Genomic DNA, 21991 nt, shown 5'->3' on the forward strand with positions numbered 1-21991 from the left:
TCAGTTAACCGATTGAACACCCCTACCTTATGCTAATTGGTATTTATAGTGGTGGTTCCTCATAAAAAAACCAACAACTACACATCCACTATCTCACATACAAAGATGTGAAAGTTGAGGGCAACAAAAGTAGGAATAACCCCACGAACCAAAACGTGGAGCAATCCCAACATTCTCCCACTTGGTTCGTATTGCCCATGAATACTTAAAGTCAAAACATAATTCACGAATCATAGCGATATTTTCTCTTAGAATCTGAGTAGTATCTTCCATGTATCATAATATATCCTGTCTTAATGCTTTAACCCAAATTTCTTAATGAATAAGCCCAATGTTTATTCCAAGTCTAAACTTTAGTGGCATTTCTCGAAACAATCAAATTAAGTGTGCGCAAAATATGAGAAACATCAAACTTAATAGAGTTTCTTTATAATTATTCTTATAACAAAATTTACAATATGGGAACAAGTCCCATATTGACTACATGAACATTAATTAAACATGCAATCATTTTAAGTGTTCACTTTATATTAAACTTGATCAATTTTATGAAAAGCAAGATAGAATTAACCCTGTTATTCACAATTATTTTTAGCCTAATAAAAATAAAATAGTGGAGATGGAATCAATTATGGGAAAAATCATAACTTCCTTAGAAGGTAAGAATCATGCATGAAAGTCAAACAGTAGGCAATTCCTGGTAAAATCTTGGGCATGAAAAGCAGCAGGATATTCTTAAAATAAATAGGCAGAAACGAGTACAAAACAACAGCAACAACAATATGACAGCAAAAATAGCAGATAATAACAGTAACAATGAAGAATGCCTCCCCCCACTTAAAACACATAGTCCTCGATGTGAAAGTAAAAGGAAAACAAATAGGTAGAGAAAAAAAAAGTTTAGAAAAACTCCCTATGTAGTTACCGTCGGTTGGCGCACACGATGGAGAAGAAGATGGCGAAGCGGCAAGAGATGGAGACGGGGTGGGTGACATGTGCAATGTTGGTTCGGCTTCGGGTTTTCACCATGGTGGCTGAGAAATCGACGGTGGGTGGTGGAGGAGAAAGGAGTCGGCGGTTATGGAAAAATTTGGGAGAAAAAATGTAAGGTTTGGGGGTTTTATTTGCTGGAAAGGGGTGTTTGGCTGCAGAGATATGGCATTCTGGGTTGGAATAGAACTGTTTGGCAGCATGGATAGGGTTGTTTTGGTGCACACTTTCTGTCTTTTTTTTCTTCGTATTTTCGCTCTATTTCACCTAGATGGAAGAAGAGAAATTTATTAATATTTAACTAAAAAAAAAGAAAAGAAAATAATAAATAATAAAATAAAAAAATAAAAATAAAAATAAAAATAAAAATAAAAAGAAAGATTGGGTTGCCTCCCAACAAGCGCTTGTTTAACGTCGCTAGCTTGACGCCTCAACTAGTATTGGGGCTGTTCCAGCTGAATTCTTTTGTTCTTATGAGCTTGGAAATTCTCATTTTTTAACACATCCACCATATTTGGGTTTAATCATCCTTGTGCCTATTTCTTTGGTTCCGTATTTTCCTCCAAGGGGCTGATCCCTTTTAAGTCGGCAATGGTCTCATCATTCTCCAAAAATGTGCATTTGAGATGTTCAGGAAGTGGATTTAATTTCAGATCTGGTGCCTGTACAACAAGAGGTAGAAGTTTAGTATTCATGGGAGCCAATAATTTATTAACAGATTCAAAATTATCAAACATCATTTTAGGTTTATCTCCATAAGATGACTCAAAAGTTTTTTTCTACTGATGAGTCAATTATGTCGACACGGTTTACGTCCAAGACTTCACTTGGGTGACTAATAGTGCCATAAACGTTAAACTTCACAATTTCCCCGTCAAACTCCATCGTGAGGGTTCCGCTTCGTACATCAATCTTAGTATTCGCAGTACTAAGGAAATGTCGCCCCAACAAGATGTCTGAAGACCCAGGAGCGTTATACTCCTCCATTTTTATCACATAAAAATCTGCAGGAAAGATAAGCCCATTAACTTTGACTAATACGTCCTCGAGAACCCCTTCGGGATATACAATGGACCTCTCTGCCAATTGAATGGTAACACCTTTCTTTGTCAAAAAACCCGCGTTAAGTGATTCATAAATAGAATAAGGCATTACATTTATGGAGACCCCTAAATCACACATAGCCTTCTTAATTCCCAAATGACCAATTTTGCATGGAATAGCGAACATACCCCTATCTTTACATTTAACCGGCATTTTCCGCTGTAGAACTGCGGAAACATTCTCACCAACACTTACCTTTTCATTACCTGTTAGTTTTCGTTTGTTGATGCAAAGTTCTTTGAGGAACTTGGCATACCGCGGAATCTGTCTAATGGCATCTAACAGTGGTAAGTTGATCTCAACATTCCTGAATGTTTCGAGGATCTCCTTGTCTTCCTTACTTTTTCGACACTGATTTAATCGTCCTGGGAATGGAGGTTGTATTTTCGGCAGTGGGGGTTTCGCTCGGATCTGTTCGTCGTTTCCTAGAGTCTCCTAGACGATTTCTTGACCAAGATTCTTGCCAGGAACTGGTTCCAGGACCTTTTCACTTCGTAACGTTACTACATTCGCATTCTGCCTCGAGTTTGGTTCTGTTTGTGATGGCAGTTTCCCTTGAGAGTTTAATTTCTCAATTGATGTGGTCAACTCCCTTATGGATGCTTCGGTTTTCTGCTGAAAACCCTTCATTTCTCTTTGGAAATTGAGAGTTTTCTGTTGAAAATCAAGGACATTAGTTACTATTTTATTGACCAAAGTTTCTAGAGAATTACCTGAATCTTGTAGCTGTTGTGGGACTCGATTTTGGTATGGCTGGTTATATTGTGGATTAGCCCCATAACTAAAATTAGGGTGGTCCCTCCATCCTGGGTTGTAGGTATTGGCGTAAGGGTCGTATCGTTTTTGTGGTGGCCTAGGAAAATTTCTTACAGCAGCTAAATGGGCCATAGAATCTTCACACAGACTAGGGCACGCATCAGTCGTATGTTCAGGTGTAGCACATATTCCACATACTCGGGCTGGTTTTGATTTTTCTGTAACAAGGGAATTCACAATATTAGTAAGTCTATCAAGTCTATCTTTAATGGTAGAATTACTTAGCCGGTGAACCCTTCTAGGGGGTTCAGGATTGGCTCGAAATTGCTGGGAATTCGCAGCTATTGTGGAGATTAAGTCTCTTGCTTGTTGTGGAGTCATGTTGACTAACGCTCATCCACTTACGGTATCTACCATATTTATCTCCATGGGTTTCAAGCCTTCATAAAAGTACTGCAGCAAAGACTGTTCCGTTATACCGTGTTGTGGGCAACTTGCACACAACTTCTTAAATCGCTCCCAATAGTTGTATAGAGTTTCTGCGTCTTTTTGCCTTATGCCCATGATTTCTCTTCTTAACTCAGCCGCTCATGATGCAGGGAAAAACCTGTTAAGAAATAAACGAGATAGATCAGCCCAAGTTGTAATGGATCCAGGAGGTAAATAAAATAACCATTCTCTAGCTGAATCTGCTAAGGAAAAAGGGAAAGCGCGCAATTTAATTTGATCCTCAGTTACTCCCGAGGTTTCATACTCAAACAAACCATATGGAATTCTTTTAAATGCTTGTGGGGGTTTTCATTTTGTAACCCACGAAAAGTTGACAGTAGCTGAATCAAGCCTGACTTTAATTTAAAATCAGTATCCATAGTAGGATACGCAATGCATAGTGGCGGTTGTTCTATCGGCGCTTCGGCCAGTTGCCGAATTGTCTGAGCCATAGGTTGAAGTGCTAAATTAGGGTTTTCGTCAACCCTAGTGTTAAGTGCTTCTTCGGGTGAATTGACTTCTTCTTTTTTACTTTCTAACGTTCGAGTAGGGTTTTCGTTAACCCTAGACTCTGCTTCGTCGTCGATTCTGATTTCTGCGGTGGATTGCTTTGAGTTCCAACCAACGCTGACTGCTTTTTCTTTAGTTTTGTTTCCTTTCTATTAGCTTTCGCAGTCTTTTCGATTTCTGAGTCGAACGCAAGAGTGCCTGGAGTAGATCTGGTCATAGAAAACAAAGAAAAACAAGATTAGTATGTTGCCGGTCCCCGGCAACAGCGCCAAAATTTGATGCGGTCGTTGAGAACACCAAAAATATCATATTCCCTGTAAAATAATAAAAAAGAAATAGTAAATGGGAAGTAGGGTCGAATCCTCAGGGACCGGATTATACGAATGCTTGTCTCTCTAAATCCTGGGCAGAATCGTGCCCAAGAAAACCTGCGTTCCTGGAAAAAAAATAAAAAACAGAATTTAAGAATTGATTTTGGAAGCGAAAATAAAATAAAAACAGAATTTAAAGTTTACTGAAATTATGATTACGAAAATAATAAAAATAATAAAAAGAGTTTTAAGAGAAAAGAAATTCTTATGGGAAAGTTCCAGCCTCCGGTTGTCTCATTCCGCCTTGGGCTCAATCATTGGCTTTTGGATGATCCTTCTCGACTCGAGTAAGCTAGTTATAATGGAAGAGGACACCTACGACCACCAGCTCCAAAGATTAGACTTACGAGTTTTAGGGAACCTGACTCTAGCCAGTAATCTATGCTAGATCAACGCTTCTCAATGGCGAATCCCACGCCATTTTGTCTCTTTGGCTCGGCAACCTCTGACGCAGTAAGTTAACGAACCGACTATGCAATCCTTCCAAAACATACAAAGCGGCTGCCTTTGCATATGCTGAAAAGCTTACTTCTTAAGGGCCATGGACGAAAGCGTCAGCCCGTAGTGCGGAGAAACGATGAATACTTGGCGAGAAGGCTAAGTACGGATTCTAGAAGGGTTTTTTAATAGCTCATGATAATGGAGGGAAAGCAAATAAATAAAAATATGGAAAAAAAAATTTTATTGAAAAGAAATATGAAAGAACAAAAGACTTCTGGGGGAGAGTGTTTACAGAAAAAGTTGCCCTTAAATAGAGTCACTTCACCCCCTATTTATAGTGCTAGGGAGATAGTCTAATTGAACTTAAATTCTAAAAAGATAAATACATTTAATTAAAGATAAACAAAGATAATTAAAATAAAATCCTAAATTTGAATAATCCTAATAATTATCTTAATATTAATTATCCTAATAGAATAAAATAAAATAGAGTCTTCCAAAATAAAATCTCTTCTATTTGCTTTTAAGTCCTTGTGGCTTCCATGTTCGCACTTTTGGCACCATATTTGTCCCACGTTGCATATTGGCCCATTTAATCTCCAAATTGACGCTTTTTCCCTTGAATTTACTTTTCACCTCCAATTTAGTCCCTAAAAGATAAAAAGACATAAATAGCTCAAATTAGTAGGCTCAAGCTCAAAATAAACATATGATTAATATATAAAAACACGTCATTTTAGAGTATTATCACTACATAATCCTTAAATTTGAATGGTGGCATGCCTTTAGTCAAAGGATCAACTAACATTTGCTCAGTGTTAATGTGTTTAGTAACTACTTTTTTTTTTCTTAAAAACGTTCCCTTATGACTAGATACTTAATATTGACATGTTTAATTTAACTTCCACTTTTATTGTTCTTAGCCATAAATAAAGCAGCTGAATTGTCACAATATATCATTAATGGCATAGAAATTGAATCCACAAGTCTAGGCACAAAAATGAAACTCTTCAACCATACTTCATGTGAGGTAGCTTCAAAACATGAAATGAACTCAGCCTCTATAGTGGAAGTAGTAGTAAAGGTTTGCTTGACGCTACTCATAGCTCCGCCACCAAACATAAATACGTAACCTGATATTTATTTACGTGAATCAACACAGGCAGAAAAGTTTAAATCGGAGTAGCCAATCACCTCCAAATTGTTTGACCATTTGTATGTAAGCATATAGTCCTTTGTCCCCATTTTGCAATTCTTTAGTGGTCAATACCTAGATTACTTTGATATCTTTCCAACATTCTAACTACAAATGCAATGTCAGGTCTTTTGCAGACTTAAACATACATCAGGCTTCCAACAAAAAGAAGTATATGGAATATTTTTCATTTTCTCTTTCTTAAACTCTTTCTTCGGGCACTAGTTCAAACTGAACTTATCACCCTTCATAATAAGAGCAACACTAGGTGAACAATCTTTGATCTAAAATCTTTTTAAAACTTTGTTGATATAGGTTTCCTGAGATAGACCTAAGATACCGTGATGTCTATCACTATGAACCTTAATGCCAATGGCATACGACACATCACTCATATATTTCATATCAAAATTTTTAGAAAGAAATTGTTTCATTTCATATAACATACCCCTATCATTTATTGAAAGTAAAATGTCATCCACATATAGAATAAGGAAACATATTTTACTCCCATTGACCTTCTGGTATATGCACTGATCCATGAAATTCTCAACAAAACCAAACGAAGAGATAACTTCATGGAATTGTAAATAACATTGTCGAGAGGTTTGTTTCAATCCATATATGGACTTCTTTAGCTTGCATACCAAATGTTCACCATCACTAGAGGAAAATCCTTCAGGTTGTTTCATGTATACCTCTTCCTCTAGTTCAACATTGAGAAAGGTGATTTTCATATCCATTTGTTGCAACTCAAGGTTAAAATGAGCTACTAATGTTAACACAATGTGCAAGGAATCTTTCTTAGATACAGGACTAAAAGTCTTAGTATAATCAATTCCTTTTTGCTGAGTGAATCCTTTCGTAATAAATCTAGCTTTATATCTTTCTATGTTGCCCATTGAGTCTCTTTTTGTTTTGAAGACCCATTTACATCCAATGTTTTTTACGCCTTCAGGAATCGACACAACATCCCAAACATCCTTACTTTTCATGGAATTCATCTATTCTTTCATAGCATTGTACCACAATTTTGACTCTTTGCAACTCATGGCTTGTGAAAATGACTCAAGGTCATTCTCAGCTCCAATATTATAGTCAGACTCTTGTAGATACACAATAGAGTCACTTTAAATTGTTGATTTCCTTCTCTAGTAGATTTCCTCAATGTTTAACTAAGATTTTCTTTTGGATCATGTTGTTTAATTAATTGTTCAATAATTTTAGGATTTTCTTAAACAACTTGATCTATTAAAGTGTTTTTAGCAGCTTGTGGATTTTCATTGATTGGTTGTTCAACACCCGGTTAAGCTTGAGGGGTGTTCTGTATGATAACCAATCTCTCACTTGAAGTGGAAGGTTGACCTATGTGAATTGTGTTTAGAGATTGATCACTCTCTTTGATTAAGTCATTCTCAAGAATTTTCATTTCTTAATTCCATAATTCTAGTGCTATAAGATGGACAATAGAATTTGTATCCTTTGGACCTTTCGACATATCCAATGAAATACCCACTAATGGTTCTTAGGTTTAGTTTCTTTTCTTGTGGATTATAAACTCTTACTTCAGACGAGAATCCGTATACGCGTATATGTCACAAACTTGGTTTCCAACCTTTGAACAACTTAAAAGGTGTCTTTGGGACAACCTTGGTTGGAAATCAATTTAATATATACTCAGCCGTTTTGAAAGCTTCAACCCATAAATCAGTTTAAGAGATAAGTTGTAAGATAAATTTATGCGAAAAATAAAGAAATGTGATAAGATATTTACAAGGTTTAATGTAAAGGTTCCGTTAGGGGCATTTATGTGTTGAGTTCCATTTAAATAAAATAAATACTTGATCAATTTGGCCTTCGAACTATGTTTGTTTTTCCACTTTGGTATTTAAACTTTTTTTGTCCTAAAGTGGTACTTAAACTATCATTCCGTTACCCGGTTCAAAACTATTATTCCGTTACCCAGTTCAACCTTTTTTTTTTCTGTAGTGATGTTAAAAAAATTGATAACACGTGGTGACAGTCAAATTGTGCCATGTGACACCTTTCAAAAAATTAAAATGTGTTATGTGATACTTAAGTTTATTTAAAATAAAAAAATTAACCCAACATTGATTGACCATTGCCTGATGTAGACCATCGTTATCCTTCCATGTGGTGCTATTAGAACATGCCTCGTCGCCCTTATTTTTTGTTTTTAATATTATATATAATATTATTGTTTAAAAATGTAAAAAGAATCATATATATATTAATATTACAAGGTACATAAACTAAAATTGCAACAAGTGGCATCATTATGTTTTTTTTTCTATTTATTTACTAAATTTTTAGTTATCCATTAAATAATTTTTTTGTAATAAAATTAAATCTACATCATCAATTTTTAAATAAAAATATTATTTTTATTAAAATATACCTAACCAATGTTATTTCAACTTTAAATTATTTTGTATTTTTACTATATCTTTACTCTAAGAAATTATACATCATATATATAAGTCGTTATATTTACCAAATAAAATATTAATTAGAAATTCCAGTAAAAAATATAATATATTTTAAATTTATTTATAATATTAATCATAAAATTTATATAAATGTATACAATGATTTGAATATTTTTTAATGTATACGAAATGGAAAATTTTGAAACTTAAATGGTTTTCCTTGATGTTTGAGATTTGGAGCGGTTTTCTCTAGACATGAATGGTTAAGAGTTACGTGAGACGATAAGAGGTCGTGGTTAGAGTTGTGCGGCTATCGAACCATCAACAATGAAAGTTTAGCTAAAGAAAGTTCAAAATCTTGCGGGCTTTCTTTTGATTGTTTCGAGGTTTATCCTCAAATATTATATCGAGAAATTGAAAGAGAAAAAGGAAAATAAGTTTATCAGTAATATCTATTGTAACAACTCAATTTTCAGTGGTGTTAGAAAACGCGGCTTCAGAATCCTATTTTCATAAATCGGGTCCGTAAATATTAAATTAAAATATTTACAGAGTTGGTATAGTAGAATATTAAAAGTTGGTCATTTAATTTTTCCTATTAATTGCTTAATTAAGGTATAAAGACTAAATTGTAAAAATCTTATTGCTTTAATTTTTTAATTGGCCAAAAATTTAGGGACCTAAATTACAAATAGCCAAAGATTGCTAATGGAAATTAAACCAATTTATAATGTATGATAGTGGGAAATGATGGAAGAATCCTTTTATATGTTAATTAATGAAGGATTAGATTAATTAAGGTTTCTTGCAACCTCCTATTATGCTCTAATAATTTCCTATTATTTTCAACCAAGTTCGTATGTATCTTGCGAGCTCTTTGTAGCACCCTCACGGTAGATTGATGAACATTTTGACTTTCCCTCTTCTTGATCTCTGCTTCGTTAATACCCTCAGCGAGTCCCACGCTAACTACGCCAGCTTCAGTTAAGATCATTTGCAGAGAGAGTACTAACTCTTACAGAGAAGGTTTACTTGTGCTACTAGATGACTTAGATGGGCAGATGTACTTCTTTGCTTCTTGAGACATACAACTGTTCCATTAATTCCTCACCTCATTAGGACTAAAAGGAAACTTTTCATGTTGAGATGTTCTCTCTATTGAAATAAAGTCCTTGTTTCACCACCAGAAGCGGCGAACTTCATGGAACCACCTGGGGGCCATGATCAACAATAGCTCTGAAGGTGTCATTGGTTGTCGGTCTTGGTGGTGGAGAATTATCAAAAGAAACGGGGAGAGATGGAATTGTGGCAGGAACTATAGTAATAGGAGTTATCTCGATAGATGGCTCATCGTGATCTCTTCTTTTCTTATGACGAAGCTCCTCTATTTGGCTACTATCATCTTCACTACTTAGTATGAGGTTAGCAATTCCAGCAGTAGTCATTTGCCTCTTTCTACTACTATCACTTCCCTCCCCAACAGTGGTGCCAAAAGGACCACTTTGCACATTCTGCGTAAAAGGTCACGCGTCAATGTATTTGTCGATCTCTTTTGATAAGCTGGTGGATTGCTTTAAACTTTCATCAATATTGCGAGTTGTGCTTGTATCACTAGCAAGCATAACATTAGCACCAACAATTAGTATAAGACAGTTGCACCATTTTCCATATTCTCTAAAGATTTCGGAGACTATGAATGAGGCTTTAATTTACAAAAACTATAAAAATAATTTTTAGGTTTATTTTTGTTTCTCAATAATATGAGCCCCAACTCGTGAGTAACTTTATGTGGCTAAGCAAACTATGCTGGTAGTAATCCAACGGTGTCCACACCATCTCCGACATCAACTTGCCTTCATCTATTAGGGCTTAGATTCAAGAGGCAGTATCGAAACACCTTCCTCATGGTTAATACTTCATTCAGGTTTAGTATGCAACCATTGAGAAGTCTATAATACTGCCCCCAACCAATCTCTGCCATAATTTATCACTTTTGCAAGCATATCCTTACTAAGTATTGACCACTCAATTGGAAAGTCAAAACGACTTTGAGCTTGTATTTAACCCGTATATAATCGTAGCGATTTAAACAAAGATTAGAACACCAATTCATAATTATAGATTTCACATCTTCGCGAGTGAAGTAAAAAAAACTACCAAACCCCCTTAGTTGTAAGCCTTCAATTGATACAAAATTTAAAAAAACGACGATCAATGATACGTCATCGCGCCGACTGTATTCAATGAAGTATGCCATCGCAATCCGCCAAGAAAAACCAGATAACTTAAATTTAAAAAATAAAAAGGTTCACTAAAAAATGACTTAAAATAAAATATAAAGAACCTCATATGATGTGATGATAGTAGCGTTACGATGTTATTATTGTCGGATGTATTTCAAGTAATTTTTTGATACCACTAATTAAACGGTTCTAGTTTATGTCTGTCTAAATGACATGCTCTTTGTCTGTCTTATGACACGTTTTTTTAAAAAATATTTTCTTTTGGCTTTCTGTTTTGATTCTTTCGCTTCTTTTAACTAGTTTTGATTAGTTTCTTGTTCATTTGAGTGTTTTGATATGGAAGAAGAATTAGCAAATCTAAGACTTTTAGATGAAGAAGAGGAGGCGTTCAAAGAGGAAGCAGTAGTGGTGGATCAGAGCTATCAGTTCTGCTTGGTGGGGAGATGTCTCACGGAAAGTTTGGTCTATTTTCCCTCGCTACATAATACTATGGCTGATTTGTGGCACCCAATTGGAGGAATATGCATCACGGATCTAGGAGACAAAAGGTACCTTTTTCAGTTTTTCCATGAGGTTGATGTGCAACGGGTTCTTTCTGTTTCACATTGGTTATTCAACAATCATTTGCTGATCCTGCAAACAATACAAAAAAGAGAGAATCCATCAAACATAGTCTTAAATTCTGCTGATTTCTGGGTTCAAATCCATGAATTGCCTCTAAGTTTAATGATGGAAATAATGGCAAAACAATTTGGTTATTTTTTGGGAAAGTTTCTTGAATACGACACCTCAATTTCGACCAAGGGTCTGAAGAAATTTGTGTGCATCCGTGTCTGCTTGGATGTTTCTTTCCCGTTGAAAAGAAAGAAAAAAATCCAAATTGGTAATAAAGTTACTGTTTATGCTCGCTTTCAATATGAAAAATTGAGTTTATTTTGTTTTATTTGTGATAAGTTGGGACACGGTGAAAGTTATTGTCCCCTTCGACTTCGCATAGAACCAACCAAGATTGCCTTTGGTTGGGACATATCCTTGCGTGCTGTGTCGTGGCGGTGAAGCATGATGGCGAGTAGGTGGCTCCAGTAGGCTGATGGATCACAGTGGAGTAGTGAGAGTATGGAAGGTAACAATCAGAGTAGTAAATGGGGGATGGATTTGGGGCGTAACTCAAGGGGGAAATCATGGAATCAAGTTTTAAATCCCAAATTTGTCTCTTTACAATCAAGTCAGCAGATTCCTTTTAAAGAGTCTGATAGCTGGCGTAATATAGACAGTGGGGTCTTAATTAATGAAGATTCTGGTTATGGGCCTACAAATTTAATTTTGGAGGAGGAAAATGTCCCTTTAATTAATTTGGAAGGGAAAAAACGTCAGAGGGTAATGGATGGAATTTTAACGGCTGTAGAGAATAATGTGGGTGCAGAAATTCTTGATTTAACAGCTAACTCTGGGGAACAGGGCAGCCAAATGCAATGAAAATACTTAGTTGAAATGTTCGTGGTTTTGGGGAGATCACGAACTATTAAGAGGCTCAAGAACAAATTGAGAATCATTAATCCCCGAATTTTGTTTCTTATCGAAACAAAGTTAAGTGCTAAAAAGATGGAAGCAATGAGATTTAAGTATGGGTTGGATAATGGGATTGATGTTGGGGCTTTGGGTTTAAAAGAAAGCCTTTCTTTGAGTTGGAAATGAAATTCTTTAATTCAGCTAAAGAGTTTTTCTTCCTCCCATATTGATGTTGAGGTGCATAATGATGAAATTGATGCAATTTGGCACTTGACGAGTTTTTATGAGAATCCGAATGGAAGAAATAGGAAAGAGTCGTGGGATCTTCTTCGACGTTTGGGGCATGACCAAATGACTCATTGGATTCTGATAGGGGATTTTAATGAAATCACGAGTTTTTTGAAAAAGAAGGGTGGGAGGCTTCGAGAAGAAAGCCAGATGCAAAAATTTAGAACGGCAATGAAAGATTGTGGACTCAATGATCTAGGAGATGTTGGTAGATGGTTTACATGGGAACGAGGAAGGTTTTTGTCAACCAACATAAGGGAGAGGTTGGATCGGGGAGTTGCATCGTTGAGTTGGGTTAATATTTGTACTAATTATCAATTAGAACATCTGACCCATTCTTTCTCAGATCATTGTCCGATTTTAATAGACACCATGAGAATGCAAAAGTATATTCCATTTTATGGCAAAAATTCTTTTCAACTTGAGGCAAAATGGGTTTTAGAAAATTCTTTTGATGATGAGATTAAAAGAAACTAGGAGAGTATTTCGGGTAGTGTTTCGGATAAGCTTGTGAGTTTATGACATCAGATTCAGATATGGAGAAGGCACAGAATTAGGGAGTGAAAGGTTAAATGTATGGACCTTGAAGGTAAACTCAACTGTCTTTACAACCGTGATCCAAAAGATGAAATTCTTGCTGAAATAACAAATATTCAAGTGGGGCTGAACTTAGAGGTTGATCAAGAAGAAATTTTTTGGGAACAATGGGCCAGAGTCAATTGGCTAAAAAATAGAGATAAAAATATGAGTTACTTTCATCAAGTAGCTATTCAGCGTCAATTACGAGGTCGAATCAAAGAATTAGAAGGGGCGAATGACGAAAGGATTTCTTCGACTAAGGAGATGCTTACACTTGCTTCAAATTTTTTTTGTGACTTATTTTCGGCTTTAGAGTTGGGATCAGATAAACGTGTTTTTAGTTTAGTGGAGAAAAGAGTCACCAATGATATGAACGCTATTTTACTTAAGTAATTTATGGATGAGGACATCACTTATGCGGCCAAGACTATGGCATCATTGAAAGCTCTTGGCATTGATGGATTCTCAGTTATTTTCTTTCAAAGGTACTGGCATCTTATTAGTTCTAAAATTTCAAGTTATTGTTTATCTGTTTTAAATGGGAATTCTGAAATAGAAGCTATTAACAAAACTCGTATAGTTTTGATCCTTAAAATCGATAAACCTAAGAACCTTTCTCATTTTAGGCACATAAGCCTTTGCAACATTTTTTATAAAATTATAGCGAAAGTCTTGGTGCATCGAATGAGTGCTATTTTGGGATATTGCATTAATGAAGCTCAAGGGGTTTTTATCCCAGGAAGACATATTTCGGATAACATACTTATTGCTTATGAGGTCCTTCACTGGATGAAAATGAAGAAGAATGGGAAAAGAGGGTAATTTTGCGCTTAAACTCGATATTAGTAAAGCATATGATCGTGTTGACTGGGATTTCTTGGCAAGAATGATGACTCACTTAGGCTTTCATACGGATTGGATTGTTTTTATAATGAGATGTGTTTGTTCGGTCTCTTATACTATAAGTCTCAATGGTTCGAACAGTGAGTGGTTCTCTCCGTCAAGAGGTTTAAGACAGGGCGACCCTCTTAGCACTTACCTCTTTCTTATTTGTACTGAGGGCTTCTCAACCCTGATTAATGAAGCTAAACAAAAATGGCTGATGAGAGGTGCTTCTGTTGGAAGGAAAATATTTTCGATAAATCACTTGTTCTTTATGGACGACTGTATTCTTTTCGGAGATGCTTTAGATGAGGGAGCCAATGTGGTTAGAAATATTATCAAAGAGTATGAGATGATTTTGGGTGGAAGGGTGAATTTGGATAAATCTCTGATCTATTTCGAGGCTAATGTAAGTGCAGATGTCAAAGACAAAATAGTTAATGTTTTGGGTGTTAGGGTAGCATCAAATCCGGAGAAATACTTAGGGTTGCCTATGGTGGTTGGGCGAAAGAAGACTTAGGCCTTTGCCAATTTTATTGATCGATTTAGAAAATGTATCGCGAGCTGGATTTTACGTTATTTATCAATGGGGGAAAGAAGTATTTGTTAAGTTAGTTTTGTAGGCGGTTCCGGTTTACGCTACACAATGTTTTGCTTTGCCAAAAAACTTATGTCGTAAACTTGAAGGCATCATGAACAAATTTTGGTGAACCAATAATAAATTGTCTAAAGGCATTTATTGGAGCAATTGAGATGTTTTATGCTGTCCGAAAAGTGATGGTGGGCTAGGGTTTAAAAATTTGTTTTTGTTTAATAAAGCCTTATTACCAAAGCAATTTTAGCATCTATTGTCCCAGCACAACTGTTTGTAAGCCAAAGTTCTTAAGGCCCGTTATTATCCTCATTCAGATATTCTATTAGCAAAGTTAGGATCTTACCCATCATTTACTTGAAAGAGCATTTGTAGTGCTAGGGATCTGATTGAAGTTGGGATTTTATAGCTAGTTGGCAACGCGGCTAACATAAACATTTGGAATGACCTTTGGATTCCTGGAATTGAAAACAACAGAATATCAGGACAGAATATAAACCCAAACTGGACGACAGTGAACCAGCTAATTGAAGTTGAAACCAGTACCTGGAACAAGGAACTGATTCATAACATTGTCGATGGTGAACATGCAGATTGCATTCTGTCCATTCCGTTATCAGAAGCTAGTTCAGAGGACACGTTAGTCTAAAGGCATGATGGCTCGGGGGAATACTCTGTAAAAAGTAGTTACAAGGCCTTAATTACATAACATTTTCTAAGCACAAATTACACCAATCCTAGCAATGTGGGTTTCAAGGATTTTTATAGATCTTTATGGGCTATGCGCATACCAGCAAAAGTTAAAATACATGTATGGAGATTATTCAATAATTTCTTGCCTAATTACTGTAATCTGAATCAAAGAACCTTGCGGGTTAGTGTTGTTTGTCCTCTTTGTAAAGCTGCACCAGAGAATACTGACCATCTATTGTGTTTTTTTCATAATTGAATTTTATTGTCTCATTTTTTGCCTGAGTTCAAGTTGCACTAATTGTGTTAGTTGTTTAGGCTTTACTTTCAATTTTCAAATTAAAGTTAAAAAGAATAAAAAAATATATTGAGATAAGACAATCTATATTCATTATCTTAGTTATTATATTTTATATTCATTAGTTTTATTGTCATTCTTCTTTTGTCTCTTTTTTTTCTTCTCAGTTAGTTCTATTGTTTTATAACTTTTACTACATTTTTCTTTGTTAATATTTCATGTTTTCCTTTTTATTAATATTTATTTTGCTCTTCAGACTTTTACTTTTATTTTGGAACAAATTTAAATTATATTTCTCTTCCATTTTCTTTTAAAAATTGAATGTCATTTTTGTGTAAATTACAGTAAAATTCAATTTTAAACCCATTATTTTCTTTTTAATTGATTTATTTCACACTCCATTTTGCAACTTATTTCATTGAATACTCACATGTATTTTCTATAATTTTCATATTTGTGCATCAATTTTTATGATTACATTCTATTTATAAAATAATATTTAAGTATTTAATATAATTAAAATAAATTAAAAATAAAATTTCAATATTGTACTTTTAGCTTTTCTAAGGAAATTTTAGTGTAAATAATATTTATTTTTGTTAGCTATAGTAATATAATATTAAAACTTATAATTTTTTAATCATAATTGTACATTTTATAAATTAATATTAAAAATTAGTAATTTTTTTAAATGTAAGAGAAATATAATTTTCTAAACATTATTAAAATTTTCTTTATATAATTTAAAAAATACACATTAAAAATTATTCAAAAAAAATTAAAAAACTACTTAAAATTTTAAAAAATAATTTAATCTTTTAAGCAGCATACATGAATTTAAATTTCAAAATATGTATATGATATACTTTAAACATATATTAATAAAACTAAACTTTAAAAAGTTTCTAAAAAAGTTAAAATAATTTTTTTTAAAAACATTATTATAAATATATTTCATAAAAAAATTTAATAGATTTCATGAATACTTTTTATATATGTTTAATTTAGGAATTTGTCTATATCATACTTTATTTGTTATCAAATAAATATTAAATACAAAATGTATAAAAAGTATAATATAATTCAGACTTATTTATAATGTAAATCATTAAATTTATACAAAATTATTAAAATATTTTAATTGATAAATACAATGAAACCTATGAATTGTACGGGTAAGAAAACTAGTATAATATATAAATAATTTAATTTTCTTTAAATTTAAAAAAATATAAATTAAAAAAACCAAATTTTATATAAAATATAAAAAATCATATATAATATATAATAAATTTTAAACAATGAAAAAGAATTCTACAATATATAAATATATAAAAATCAAATATTATATAAATATTGAAATTTAAAAAAATTTATATAAAATTAAAAAAATTATATAAAAATTTAAATTAAAAAAATCTAAAATTATAAAACATATAAATTGAAAATTTTAAAAATAAAATATTATATAAAAATTGAATTTTTTTCATAATTTTTTTTTCAAAAACTCTAAATTCTAAAAATTCTAATATATATATATATCTAAATTTCTAAAAATTAAAAATTTATATATGTTTTGGATGAACTTTGTCTGTTTTGGATGAAGTTTGTCTATTTTGGAAATTTAGATATATTGTTTTGAGTTTTTAGAATTTGAAGTTTTTGAAAAAAAAAGAAAATTTATGACAATTTTTTAGAATATATATTTTAAAAATTAAATTTTTTTGCAATTTTTTAAATACATTTTAGTTTTTTAAAATTTATATTTATATATTTCATAATTTTATATTTTTTAAATTAGTTTTGTAAAAAAATAATTTTTTAAATTATTTATATTCTATATATTATTTTTTACATTTTAAATAATATATTATATATAATATTAAAAAAAATAAAAAAGGGTGATGTGATGTGTTCTAATTGCGCCACTCGGATAATCAAGGTTGGTTAACACTGACCACTGGTCTGTCAACTGTTGGTCAACACTTATCAACGATTGGTCAATGTTGGTCAATGGCCAATAAATGGTGGGTTAATGTTTTTATTTTAAATAAACTTAAGTGCCATATGATATATATTGATTGGTGTCATGTGGAAACTAGTTTTTAAGGGTATTAAAAATAAAAAAGACTATTTCACAAAATAAAAAAAGAAGAGTGAATCGGGTAACAGAATGATAATTTTTTTTTTGATTTCTCAATGTATTTACTAGAGCGAACCCAGTAACTAATCTTCTACATTCTGTAGGCCTATTAATGGGTTGATACTAGCCATGAGTTTTAAAGTTACTCCATACTTAGGGCAAAGATCGAACTCTCAACCATTAGTTAAGGTAGAAGAGACCCTTAGTATCTTACCTAACTCACGTGGTTAACAAAATGATAATTTAAGTATCAATTTGAGACAAAAAAAAAATTTAAATACTATAGTGGGAAAACAGGCCTACTTGAAGGGCAAAATTTAGCATAAGCCTAAAAAAAATAAAGATTGAGCCCAAAATTAGGGAAAAGTTATGGGTGAAAATTTCTATTGACAAGTTTGAGATCGACAAGTGAATAACCTTAGATTGTCGAGAAATAAAAAAAAAAAAAAGAAAAGAAAATTTTCAATATAACACTCAACAAGTAATCTTTATTACTTCAAATTTGTTTACCAAATGTTTGGGGCAAATCCAAAATCAAAACTAGGTTTTGTGTTTCAAGAGATTGAAGGGTTAAAACAAAGGAAAAGGACGACCGCTTTAGCTTGATGTTGTCTATTTTAACATTTTATGAAGCATAAAATTTGTGCAAAGGGAACAAGGACAAAGATGATAAATAATTCTTGATTTAATCTACCTTCTTACTCTTGTATGGTTTGGGAATGGATTAATGAAATAAAATAAAATAATGGTGGTGAAGAAAATTAAGAAATGAGAAAGATTGTAGGCAAGGTAATTTCATGAAGCTCTCTTAAGGATAATAGTTTTCAGCTATGATGCAATCTCCATGGGAAGTCCAGATCACCCGTGAAGCTAATTTTGCAGCAGCCGTGACTAGGTACCAGGCATGCAATTGTTCGATCATCCTCCTAGCGGCATTTTGAATCTGCTCTTATGAGGTGTTCAGGGTACAATTTACCAGTAATCCCTGCAAGAGCAAAACCCATCTCTAAAATGGTGAAACCGGCTTTGATCCCTCACGATAATCTCTCGTTCAAAAACTTTTGATGTAAGCTTAATTGCCAAGTGACAATCTGCACAAATTCTCAAATTCTTTACAATCCTAATGGGGGTCCCTGGTGCTGTCTTAAGTAGCATGAAAGCAACCGCAATCTTCTCGCTATGGTAAGATAAAGCATTCTCTTTCTCTTCTTCCTCTATATCAGCAAGCACATTTTCTGTATGGGGAGCATAACCTTCCAATCTTAACCTCTTTGTTATTTCTGCTAGCATTGCATAAATTTGGTCACTTTGAGGATGAGATCTATCGCCCATTAGAAATTCATACACATGATTGCCAAACTCTACTAGGCTATAACCTGGAATTTTCTTCACTCCGTCCCTAAGCATCTTTCTCCTGAGAACGTGCACATCGGACCAGCGTTGCTCTGAAGCATAGAGGTTGGAGAGGAGCACATAGTCTCCACTATACCCAGGTTCTAGCTTTAATACTTGAGCTCTTGCATACTCTCCTAATGTCAAATGGCCATGCATTGCGCACGCTCCTAACAATGTCCTCCATAAAACAGCATTAGGCTGCAATGGCATGTTTCGGATATATTGATATGCCTCCTTTACCAAGCCTGCCCTACTCAACAAATCAACTATGCAACCATGATGTTCTATCTTGGGCACAATCCCGTATTTCTCTTTCATCCTCTTGAAGTAACTGAAACCTTCATCAACCATCCCACAATGACTACAAGCGTAGAGAACCCCAACAAAAGTAACTTCGCTAGGCACCAATTCCTCTGTTTCCATCTCCTTGAAAAGCTCAAGTGCTTGCTCACCAAATCCATTAACAGCCAATCCGACAATTAAAGAACTCCATGAAACTGCATTCCTTTCCTTCATCTCATCAAATACTTTCCTTGCCTCTCTAATGCTTCCACACTTTGCATAAAAATCTAACAGCGCATTATTAACATGCAAATTATCAGTCAAACCAACCTTCACCATATATACGTGAACTCTCCTCCCCAACGCCAGAGAACCGAGCTCAGCACAAGCGGATAACAAGCTAAGCACAGTATACCCATCAGGCTTTACACCTTCCAACCCCATTTCCCTGAAGAGAGTCAGAGCCTCGTTAGGTTTCCCATTAAGAGCGAACCCATTAATCACGGAATTCCAAGCCACAATATCTCTCTCAGACATTAATTCAAACGCCTTATGCGCACTATCGACGAGCCCGCAAGCAGCATACATGTGAAGCAAAGAATTCTGAACAAAGGCTAACGAGTCATACCCATTTCTTATAACTTTGGAATGCACAATTTCCCCGATTCTTACATCTGCCAACTTGGCAACGGCTTTTAAAAGAAAAGGGTAAGTGTGGGTATCAGGTTGGATGCATGACGCCCGCATCTGGCGATATAATTGAAGGGCTGGCTCTGGGTTTTCACTCTCAGCATAGCCTCTAATCATGGTATTCCAGGTGAACACATTAGAGCTCCGGATACAAGAAAAGATGTTGTGAGGATATGACATAGGAGCAGAGAGGGAAACAAGGTTGTAGATAAGGTGCTTGCCAATATCAGGGTCATTGAGTGGGACCCCATGCCTGATAGAGAAAGCGTGGATTTGTCTGAGTTTGAGTTTGGAAGAGCAACAGTTTTGTAAAAGGAAAATGCATTTCTTGACCAACAAAGACTCTGGTTTGTGCAGGGAAGATGAGGTAGGTAGGTTTGTGGAGTAGAAGCATGAGGTTCGCGGAAAAGGGTGCTTTGAGAACATCGATCCATAACTTGTACATTTTGCTTTCTTCATGATGCATTATGGCTTGCTTTATTAGAAAATATAAATCATCAATGATTCAGGATTGGAGTTTATTTCAAATGTTTTTGATATTTAATCAGAAACAGTAATTGCTGGCAAATTTACTAATTGTAGTAACATTAGACAGAGTAGCAAGTCAACTAAGCTTCATTTATATATATTCCTCACCAACCAACCAGTACTGATATCCGCTTTTATGTCCATATATACAATATCTTGAGCTACATTACATATCAAGGTTGAAAAAGAGCAAGGTAACGAAAGGATAATTGATGATTGTATCAATCAAAAAGTTCCATTGTGGCGTGGCATTGGTGAAGGATCAAAGGTTTCCTACTTGGTTGACTTGTGACAGCAACAGGTTCTGCTCTACCATTTGATATCTTCAGCATGTCAAGTGTTTCAACACATTTCTCAACCCTCTTGCCCTGGAAAACCATACACTAAACTGTTCTGATTGTTGAGTCACGTTCTGCATTTTACGATGACGGGCTCAATGTTTATTATATGTGAGGAATTTGAAACTTTTCTAGTTTTGAATGAACCCAGCTTAGGCATCTGCAAACTTTTCTGGGCAACAGCATCTCTCTCGGCTGCAATGTTGTCTAGCTTCATTGCTTGTCCCATCAGCATCTCAATTAGCGTTGTGATTTGAACCTCCGGTACCTGGACTCCATTGGAGATTGATTTTAATATTGCAGAACCTAAGAGCCCCACCCCCCCTCCCCGCCCCCCCCAAAACAACATTCAAGTTCCTGGCTCATGCAACAATAAGATTAATTTTCTTAATGCATTAAAAATAAAAAGGAAAAAAAATTACAAGTAGAATTGAAAAAGGAATTTGTTCTTATGTATATAATATAAAAAGCAAGGATTTTGAATTTGGCTAAAACCTGAGATTGTGACAGACACGTTGATAAGGTGATGATGGGGCTGTACCAAAGCTTCTAAAATGTGGGGTGTTGTAAGATGGTAAAACCTGAACTGCTTCTTGAATTCTGGTAGGGATGGTAAAACTTCAACCCGTGTGATTTTTTTTTTCTTTTTCTGAAAAGTGGTTATGGGGTGGGTGGATTTCTTTTAGAGAGTGGGTATAGAATTGTTTCTCTAACTCCGCTCTACAATATAGAATTATTATTTTATTTTTGTATATATAATTATTAAAAGGTTAAATTTATAATAATGTATTCTAAAAAAAATTAAATATTTTAAAATTAAATATTTTTCTAAAGAATTATGTTTAATTATTTACTTGACTTTTTCTTTAATTTAAAAAAAAGTTTTCATTAAAAAACAAGGATAATGGTGCCATTAAATGTTCTACTACTCCCATGTCTTTACCCCTCAACCTACTACTAAAAAATAAGCAAACCTAAAAACAAATGAAACAAACTTCTTGATAGAAAGCAAGCAAACGAACAAACACCAACAAAAACAAGCAGTGTAAACTAATCAAAACAACAAGAAATAATAGTACATTCCTTTCCTCTTTCAGTTCCGATGAAAACCCATTAAAAATCTCTCATCAGCACCGCCCTATAATATCATTGCCTACGCCCTCTAAAATATCAAAAGGAGAGAAAAACTTTGGAGACCACATGGAGGTAGAAATGATAGGCATCTCCA

The 21991-nt window shown here is 34.1% G+C and overlaps 1 protein-coding gene and 1 long non-coding RNA gene across 2 annotated transcripts; both read right to left on the reverse strand.

Moving 5' to 3' along the window:
- Positions 1-5262: 5262 nt before the first annotated feature.
- Positions 5263-15075, reverse strand: LOC121210854 (uncharacterized). Its single transcript, XR_005906106.1, has 4 exons — positions 14946-15075; positions 14746-14857; positions 11102-11182; positions 5263-5311 (listed from the first exon to the last, which is right to left on the reverse strand). It is a non-coding gene; the product is annotated as an uncharacterized lncRNA (long non-coding RNA).
- Positions 15076-17998: 2923 nt separating this feature from the next.
- Positions 17999-21464, reverse strand: LOC107928638 (pentatricopeptide repeat-containing protein At4g21065). The gene is made up of 2 exons (XM_016859897.2): positions 21259-21464; positions 17999-21031 (listed from the first exon to the last, which is right to left on the reverse strand). Exon 2 carries the CDS (start codon positions 20354-20356, stop codon positions 18503-18505), a length of 1854 nt encoding a protein of 617 aa, XP_016715386.2. The 5' UTR covers positions 20357-21031; positions 21259-21464; the 3' UTR covers positions 17999-18502.
- Positions 21465-21991: the final 527 nt, after the last annotated feature.

This window comes from Gossypium hirsutum, chromosome A12, assembly GCF_007990345.1.
Source record: "Gossypium hirsutum isolate 1008001.06 chromosome A12, Gossypium_hirsutum_v2.1, whole genome shotgun sequence".
Classification (NCBI taxonomy): domain Eukaryota; kingdom Viridiplantae; phylum Streptophyta; class Magnoliopsida; order Malvales; family Malvaceae; genus Gossypium; species Gossypium hirsutum.